Raw genomic sequence first — 10049 nt, 5'->3', positions numbered from 1 at the left:
ACGTCAAATCTTCAAACCAGACATCATTTCTATTTCATTTCCTAATGTTATAGAATATCTCAACATATCAAACCTTCAAACCAGACACTTCTATTTCATTTCCTATTGTTATATATCTCATCGCGTCAAACCTTCAAACCAGAAATTTCAAAGAAATTTAGGATTTAATTTATTAATGACATGTGTGCGGCTATGCGGTCCAGTGGTTTGACACACGCCTTCGGACCGGAAGGTAGGGGGTCAAGTTCAGCTCTGACTGGCATATAGTTGAGTCCTTAGAATAGGCTCTCTAACCCACATCTCTCAATTTGCTCAGGTGTAAAATGAGTATCTGGCTGTTAAAAGCGTTGTCTCTGTCGGAAATTTAAAAAACCGTTTTGTCACCAAACACAGGTCTTGTCTCGTTCTACATGTTAATTTTTCCAGTTAGCGAGGGACCAACCCCTTGTAAAGCGCTTTGAGCAGACTTAGTGGAAATTGCGCTATATAAATGCTCATGTTCTTATATGTGACCCATCATTTTAACTCGGTATTAAATCAGGATCATTCAGATATTGCTGGGGAAAAAAAAGAATTTACAGGCAACATGTTAACACTTAGTCAAGGTTTACGCTTTATTAAGGAGAATCATATACAAGCAAAAATGTTAACACTTTGTAAAAGTGTATGCTTTATTTTAGAATTTACAGGCAAAAATATAAACACTTGGTCAAAGTTTATGCTTTATTGAGGAAAATCTACAGAAAATGTAAACAATTGGCCAAGGCTTATGCTTTAACGAGGAACATTTATAAGGCAAAAATATTAACACGTTGTCAAGGTTTATGCTTATTGAGGAGAATTAATTTACAGGCAAAAATGTTAAGACAACTTTGTGAAATTTTATGTAATATTGAGGAGAATTTACAGGCACTAATGTTAACACTTTCTCAAGGTTTATGTTTTATTGAAGAGAAGCTACAAGCAAAAATGATAACATTCAGTTAGTTTATGCTTTATTGGGGAGATATTATTGGCAAAATGTTAACATTTGGATGTTTTATTGAGGAGAATTTATTGGCAAAATATTAACATTTGGAATTTTTATTAGGGAGAAATGATAAAAGGTTTCTTTTAAGTCTTTGGATTTATCAACCAGCAAACTGCCGTATCTAAACAAACAAAAAACACGTATTACAATATTAGGCCAGAAAACTTGTCATTCAAATATAAATCGATTTAAATGACCCTCATCCTGGCAAATACTCTCAAACCTGGGATATCGGCGAAGTCTTCTGTTAGTCCAGGGTTTGAGGGGTTTTTCCAAGATGATGGTCATTTATATGGATCAATACTTGAAGGACGAGTTTCTATCCAAAATTTTCCAGAGTGCGTGAAATGATTTATTATTAGCTCAGCACTTAACACAACGAGGCGTGAAAAGTTAGAGTTTCTCGATGTGTTGTCAACGAAAATATAATCAACAAAAATTAATATCATAGTTTCAAAAAAGAACAAAATACCAAACCACGGAACTTTTCGAGCTCATAATCCTCCTTCAGCCAACAACAAAAATACAATAAATACATAAATATATAACTAAAAAACAGATTGACGATAGAGAAATCGATTCTCGACGAGAGTACTTTTGTACATTTCCTCTTGAGTTGGGATTTAGTCTAATAGAATCCGCTACAATCTGGTTGGACGTCAATGCACTTCTTCACAGCTTGGGACTTGATGAGGGTACAGCTGACAGGTGTTGGGGGGGGGGAGAGAGAGAGAAAGAGGTGAGGAGGGAGGTAAAGGGTGGGCGAGAGGGGAGGGGTGAGGAGGGATGGAGGGATGAGTGAAGAAAAGATTTTATTTTTTTATGACCATGTTGGGGATGGTGGTTGTGGTGGCGATGATGATGATGATGATGATGATGGTGGTGGTGGTGGTGGTGATGATGATGATGATGATGATGGTGATGGTGGTGGTGATGATGATGATGATGATGATGATGATGATGATGATGATGATGATGATGATGATGGTGATGATGATGATGATGATGACGATTTTGATGATGATTCAATTTTTAAACAGAAATATTATTTAATCGAAATCATAATGCAAAAAATATACATCTATAAATAACAGGACTATTATAAGTGACATTCTATGGAGCAGGCACTGGTGTAAGATAAAGACCTGAAAAAATGTGTATGAAACAGTGTCAGACAAAGCAGAGGAAAAAGTACAAGAAAAAGTCATCCCCAAAATATCAGACAGGCTCGACAGGAAATCGAACTTCAGACCTCCTTATAATCGGTCAGCTGTGCATGTCTGACCCTTAACGAGTAGGTCTGAGGTTCGAGACAATCAAAATGGTATCAAGCAATTGTTATTCAAGCTGCAGAAACCGGTATAAAATCCAGTCTAATGGCTCTGAAATACACACTATTCAAAAGAAGAATATCATTATGATTCGGTGTGTGACATATCTCAAATTAGGAAAAAAATTGACTTTGAAAAGGAACAAAATACCAAACACGGAACGTTTCGGACTCAAAGCCCTTCCTCAACCAAAAAGCTATAAAAACATAAAATCATTGGCTGAAGAAGGGTTTTGAGCCCAAAACGTTCCATGTTTGTTATTTTATTTTTTTATTTCTTTTTCGAAGCTGTTATATTCATTTCTGTTGATTACTGTTTACAGTTCACAGATTCTAGAAGCGTTGTCTCTGTCAGAAATAAATTGCAATATCACATAACAGGCGTCATGCCTCGTCCTACATGTTAAATGCTGCAGTTAGCTAGGGAAACCATTGTTATTTGCTTTGAGCAGGCCTAGTAAATAGTGCGCTATATTAAAATCTTAAGGTATAAACAAGAACAAAATGTCAAACACAGAACCCTTCGGGCCCAAAACCATTCTTCAGCCAGCATGACAAACCCATTAAAAACACAAATACATTGGTTGAAGAAGGGGATTGAGCCCAATACGTTTCGTGTTTCTGTTATATTTAATTTCATTTATTACGCTCTTAACAGTCCAAAGATTTTAGCAGCTTAATAGCACTGACGCAATTAGACAGCATATTTACCTAGAAGATTTCAATCCACAATGGGCTTTCGTACATTCCTGGAAGACTGTTAGAACATCCAGCCCGGATTTGTCCAAACAGTAGCGGATGTCGGAGTGGCTGGCAATGGCATAGCAAGCAGCCATGGCTGGATTCCATTTATCTCCACACGGCACTCGCATTTTGTTGATTGCCTCACACTTCTCCTGTACAACTATGGGGCTGGGGACCACAATTATATTATGAGGGATAATAATGGTAGCGGTGATGGTTGTGATGCTAATAGGGAATGAGATTAGCGGAAGAGTAGCGTCCCTTGATTAGACGTCACCCATAGTCTGTGATGTCTAGGCGGAAAAGTTATTAGAGAGAGAACGTCATGTTGGTTGTGCGCATGCGTCTCTCGTCCTCGCTTCCGGTGAAAGCGGCTTGAGACACTTCAAAACCAAATTGACATTCTCTCTGTAAGGTGACGTCCAATCAAGGGACGCTACTCTTCCGCTAATCTCATTCCCTATAGTGGTGATGGAGATTATAATGGTACTCACTTCCTTTTTGTACTGAATCCTCTCCGGGTCTGCTGGCACTTGAGGCGATGCAATGGATCTCCAACTGGTCAGCGGCTATTCTTGGGGCCATCTCGAGGGACAGACCCCTTGGCTTTAGGTCCCTCTCCAAGGTACGTTTCCAAGTCACCTTGGGTGCCCTGGCTCTCGCTTTCCTTGGGTGTCCATCAGAGAGCCTTCCTTGTCAGTGTTTCATCAAGTGTGCGACAGACAGGCCCCAACCATTGCCATCTTCTCATTTTAATGGGACTCTCCAGAGACTCCACTTCAGCTCTCGCTCTCAGGTCCTCATTTGAGATTCTGTTTCTTGAAGACTCGTCGCAAACATTTGTTTTTGGAATACTTCAAGTTTTTGGATGATACTGTCTGTGATCTTAAACATTCTGATCCATAGAACAAATGACTCAGGAGTTAAAATCTCCTTAATATCTTTATTTTAGTGCTGGAATAAAATCCTGTTGCTCTCCAATTTCGTTTTAGGGAAGCAAATGCCTGGTTTCTCTTACTGATTCTGGTTTTGATCTCTGCATTGCAGTCACCATCTGTTGTCAGTTACCACCCAAGTACGTGAATTCTTGAATATCTTCTAGAGGATTTCCATCAGCATGTCCTTTTGCAGGGTTTTGCATCAGCCAGTCAATAGCCAATGAAATCATTATGGGTGAGAGGACACACATTTGTTTAACTCCACTGTTGATGGTAAATGGTTCTGTTAGCTTATTTCAGTGAACAACTCTGCACTCAAAGTTCTTGTAGAGAGATTGGATAACGTGGAATACAATAATGCCTAAGTATTTTCTATAGACTGTCTCGATGTACGCTATCGAAAGCCTTTTCAAAGTCGATAAATGCAATATAAATGGAGCTGTTCCACTCATTAGATTATTCTAACATTCGTCGAAGTACAAAGATCAGGTATATGAATCTCCTAAAACCTGTCTGTTCTTGTCGCAGGATGTTGTCTTTTGAGTATGACAACGACTACATACCTTACTAGTCAGTGAGAGTAAAGCTATACCTCTCTAGTTATTACAATTCCTAATGTCTCCTTTATTCGATAGTTTAATAACGGTTCCTTTCCTCCATGTGTCGGGTATTGATTCCTGCTCCCAAATATCTTGCAATATGTCTCTGAAGCGATGGGGTAGCTCTATGTCTTCTGCCTTCAACATTTCAGGGCAAATACCAACATCTCCAGGAGATTTCACATTCTTCAACTTTTTGAGAGATGATAATGGTGCCGATATTGATAATGATGCTGATGATGATGTTGCTTATGAAAATGATGATGATGATGATAATGATGATGATGATGATGGGGAGGAGGAGGAGGAGGAGTAGGAGGAGGAGGAAGAGACGGAGGAAGATGATGATAATGATGATGTATTTCTGTAAAATAGAAATGATATGTTTTGTAGGCGAGCTGATTCAGTCTAAATGTACAATTTACATTATATGAAATGTGCTCCTTAAAGAAAATAGTGGAACCAGTTGATTGGGCCTCATCCATTATGTCGATCGTGATAGTATTTTTTCAATTAGTCGGTCGTTGGTTTACAACGGGGCATTCCGAGTCAAGTAAATAACACTTCACCCCGCGAGTCATAAATCGTGCTTAATGATCTGATCAAAAAGTGATGACGTAGTCACACAGCTAAAGAGATATATAGAGCCTAGTGACTAGTTATATAAATAGTTGAACTTTTAAATTCAATTCAATTGTTTTGCCTTCATTATTCTTGATTTATGAATAATCTTGGATCGCATTACTAATTTTCAGGTCTGATAACCCAAATTGTTAAGGTCTCATTGTTGGAATGGAAACACTCTAAAACCAACGCAAAATGTTGCCAGTTACTTAAATATCAAATCAAGGCCATGATTGCGTTTGCTGGTTATCAAACCCGCAAATAGATGAACGTCGTTTGGGTTGAAAAGGGGTGCGCTGATAAGGTAGATGAAATAACGTTTACTGTGTTATAAATACTCGTTTAAACAAGATAGTAAACGCCTTCTATTAAAACTTGTGTTTTTAACTCAAATAAACGTGATTTAATCCTTTATTACCAAATGTATCACGTAGATGAGGATAGATGGGGCTCGATAGCCTGGACAGGCATTCCATTTAGGACAAGGGAAAGTCTGATGTAACACCCAGACGTGCCAAGGATTGCTGGACTGTCCTGGAGCGTGTAGACCCTGGGTCCACTGTCGCCCGACCATCCAGCATCCATGCCTCTGCCATTGGTGATTGACTCCGTTGCCTAGTGGATACCTTCGGGGGGGGGGAGGACAGACTATGGAGTTAACCCTACAAAAATCTGCATCCAAACCAATGCCAAACGTATCGCTCTACGACCCTTTGGACCACACCAGGGGGGAAGAGAGGGAGATTCTAGTTACTGGTCAGCCCAGGATGTTCATATTACTTTGCCCAGGCCGCGCCCGGGAGAGGACACTCCAGCCTCACCTTCACCGTTGAAGAGTAACTAACACCGTCAAACTACGTGTGCAGCAATTGCGGTAGACATTGCCATGCAAGGATTGGGCTGCTGAGTCACACCCGTCGCTGATCTCAACAAAACATGAGACCAAAGTCATACATCGTTTCTTGAGACGGAAGGACGCCTACTAATAACATATTTGTCACGTAAGACTTACCCAATTTCATTGAAATGGGGCTCAACCCTGATGATGTGCTCTATCACCCCTGGGTGTAGGGTTTTGAATCCATTGTTATATTTGTTTCGTTGCATACCACGCGCCCTCTGGTTACACATTCCTTGGTCTTCTAACAAGGAATTTAGGGCCACGGCAACACAGACGCCTGGCACGGATCTCTAAAGTATAGAAAAAACAAACAAACAAATAATAATAATAATAATAATAATAATAATAATAATAATAATAATAATAATAATAATAATAATAATAATAATAATAATAATAATAATAATAATAATAATAATAATAATAATAATAATAATAATAATAATAATAAATAATAATTAATAATAATAATAATAATAATAATAATAATAATAATAATAATAATAATAAATAATAAATAATAATAATAATAAAATGATGATGATAATAATACAATAATAATAATAATGATAATAATAATAATAATAATAATAATAATAATAATAATAATAATAATAATAATAATAATAATAATAATAATAATAATAATAATAATAATAATAATAATAATAATAATAATAATAATAATAATAATAATAATAATAATAATAATAATAATAATAATAATAATAATATATAATAATAATAATAATAAATAAAAATAAACAATACTAAATAAATTTCCAGATAGACGACTGTCTATTTAGTAATGTATTTATATCTTTATTGGGTTTTTTGTTGTTGGCTGAAGAAGGGTCTTGAGCTGAAACGTTCCATGTTTGGTATTTTGTTGTTTTTTTAAAGCCGTTATATTCATTTTTGTTTATTACATTTTACAGTCCACAGCTTCTAGCAGCCTAGTATCACTTTGACCAATGTTCAAAAAGGTAGACGAACACAGTGCTGTATAGCCCAGTATCTCTCATATCCATAATGTCATGTAAACTGATGGAACACCTAATGTGGAAGCAATATCATGGAACATTTTGATAACCACATCGTGCTGACTGATGTCAAACATGGCTTTTGCAAACGTCGTTCATGAAACATCTTGATAACCACAACGTGCTGACTGATGTCAAGCATGGCTTTTGCAAACGTCGTTCATGAAACATCTTGATAACCACAACGTGCTGACTGATGTCAAACATGGCTTTTGCAAACGTCGTTCATGAAACATCTTGATAACCACAACGTGCTGACTGATGTCAAACATGGCTTTTGCAAACGTCGTTCATGAAACATCTTGATAACCACAACGTGCTGACTGATGTCAAACATGGCTTTTGCAAACGTCGTTCATGAATCATCTTGATAACCACAACGTGCTGACTGATGTCAAACATGGCTTTTGCAAACGTCGTTCATGCGAGTCACAACTGATCACGATTTTACTAATATTCTTAATAAAGGGGGGGGGGGGTTGCAGACAGATGCCATTCTACTGGATTTCAGCAAAGCATTTGATAAAGTACACCACCTCTTGAACAAGCTTGATCAGTATGGGATCTCAAAATCCACCCACGATGTATGTTAATTTCTACAATACAGTTCGATAATAATTAGAAAGACGAGGAAATGTTCGTAATTTGACTTTATTTCTCTGCAAATATTTCGGTCCTCCATTAGTTTGAAAAATGTAACCTGTCTGTGTCACGTCAGGTTTAAATTGATGCTTTAAATAATGCATTATATAGTTAACAAAAAGTAGTCCTTCAAACCAATTCATCCAATGGAGCCTGTGTTTATCCCGGTTTCCATGGCGTGAAATAGACAACAGCAAATGCTTGCTACGCTTTGGGTACGACGATAGTCTATAACAAAGTACTTTTCGTGGGGTCTTACAGACCCAGGTACCCAATCACTGCCGGGTGAACGGGAGGGTCAGAAAAAAAAATTCGACTGCATCGGGCGGAGTTGCTCTTAGTGACGTTACGTATGAAAGAAGCGAGTTCTATACTGAGCTATTGGTCCCCCAAACTGACTTATTGGTCCCCCAATCTGACCTATTGGTCTCCCAAACTGACCTATTGGTCCTCCAAACTGACCTATTGGTCCTTCAAACTGACCTGTTTGTCCTCCAAACTGACCTATTGGTCCCCCAAACTGACCTATCGTCCCCCAAACTGACCTATTGGTCCTCCAAACTGACCTATTGGTCCTTCAAACTGACCTATTTGTCCTCCAAACTGACCTATTTGTCCTCCAAACTGACCTATAGGTCCTCCAAACTGACATATTGGTCCTTCAAACTGACCTATTTGTCCTCCAAACTGACCTATTGGTTCCCCAAACTGACCTATCGTCCCCCAAACTGACTTATTGGTCCTCCAAATTGACCTATTGGTCCTCCAAACTGATCTATTGGCCCTCCAAAGTGAGCTTCCTGTACCCCCACCACATAAATAAATATAGAAAACAAAGTTAAGTTTGTTTGTTTTTTTAAACACGAAATTCGGTGACAAAATTATTTCAAATGTTGGTTTGGCTTGATATGCTCTATTTTTACATATAATTCATGATCTGTATTTAGATAAAAAATATTCACCTTTTCGGCTGGCTTTTACCATTTTAACCTCTATAGTTTGTCAGAGCGTAGCCTTCGTAAACTCATAGCCTAACATTATTTGTCCACCACTCAAGGGACTTAATTTTGTAGATAATGCATTCACTAAATACGTATATATCTTGTACAACCAATGGGGATGATCTATATTATCTTTCCATGTGTCCAGGTCATTGGTCACAGCTGTTTAAATAGGGCCCAAACTTTCACTTTAGTTACTTCTTCCCTCACTGGCTACCGTCGAGTAATGTAAACAATCCACCGTCAGCCACAGTGATAACAGCTGTCAAGACGGGGTGCATTGGCAATAAATTATGTCTGCAGGTAATTCTCATCGCTTTGAATTTCTCTCAGGCAGAGAGTAGTAGAAATCTCATCAAAATACTCAAATTTCTCAGCCCATTGTGGACGCAACATCTTTTTCATAATTTTCAAACATATATGGATTCAAAGACCAGCTTTTCCTCTACAAGACGCAATTATTTTTATTTACATCATTAAATGATAAGCTTGTGTTTTGCCTTTTGAATAATCAGAGTTTTTTATGAAATAAATATTAAAATTATAAGTTTAAGAAATATTTAAAAATTCAAAATATCAAACCAACACTTTTTACCATCAAGTGTGAGGGATCAGAGAAAAGTAGATAAAATTATCTTTCATATGGTATATACTTTATTATGTAGATTCAGGGATTTAAGAATAGAGGGTGTGGAAAGGAATCTCAATAATTTTTTTTGTTACCAACAAAGAGGAGAATATTTCATTATATTTTAGAAACCCAATATTAAAACTAGATAGTGATGATAAGAGACATTTATTTAATTTGATTTCATTGAATTTAAGCGAAAATTTTAGATATTTCTTAAATTTACTTATTTAAGTTCTGTTCAGGTCATGGAGAGACACACTGAAGACGGTCATCACACCAGTACAAATGAAATATGTCGAATTTGTTGTGAAAGAGTACAGAGCCGTGCTGAGAGGATTAAAACACTCTAGACTTTATCTACAATTGACTATAAATATAAACGTGAAATTCTGATATATTTAAATATTTCAATTTGCGAGAAATGTATCCCACTGATACATAATTTAAAGAAATGCGATGCAGGTATTGATACCTTTGGTTCTGTGAGAAAACTCTGAACAAGAAACAATACTTAATGAGGTGAATATGATCCTTATCTTTCACCAGTGATGTGCTATATGCAGTCT

General features: G+C 37.1%; 1 protein-coding gene across 8 annotated transcripts in view; it reads right to left on the bottom strand.

Moving 5' to 3' along the window:
* Window positions 1-596: 596 nt before the first annotated feature.
* The window catches only part of LOC144957176 (uncharacterized), a 38382-nt gene continuing 28929 nt past the window's right edge, over window positions 597-10049 (bottom strand). For all 8 annotated transcript variants that reach the window (XM_078888209.1, XM_078888210.1, XM_078888211.1 and 5 more), the window contains exons 7-9: window positions 6278-6456; window positions 3072-3272; window positions 597-1731 (exon numbers count right to left, since the gene is read on the bottom strand). In XM_078888209.1, the coding sequence (XP_078744335.1) occupies window positions 1659-1731; window positions 3072-3272; window positions 6278-6456 (453 nt within the window). In that variant the 3' untranslated portion in view covers window positions 597-1658. The remainder of the gene's footprint in view (window positions 1732-3071; window positions 3273-6277; window positions 6457-10049) is intronic.

The sequence above is a fragment of the Berghia stephanieae genome, chromosome 11 (assembly GCF_034508935.2).
Source record: "Berghia stephanieae isolate SIO BIC M18660-M18661 chromosome 11, UCSD_Bste_1.3, whole genome shotgun sequence".
NCBI lineage: Eukaryota > Metazoa > Mollusca > Gastropoda > Nudibranchia > Aeolidiidae > Berghia > Berghia stephanieae.
Note: the sequence above shows the minus strand (reverse complement) of the source record. Positions and strands in the feature narration are given on the sequence as shown.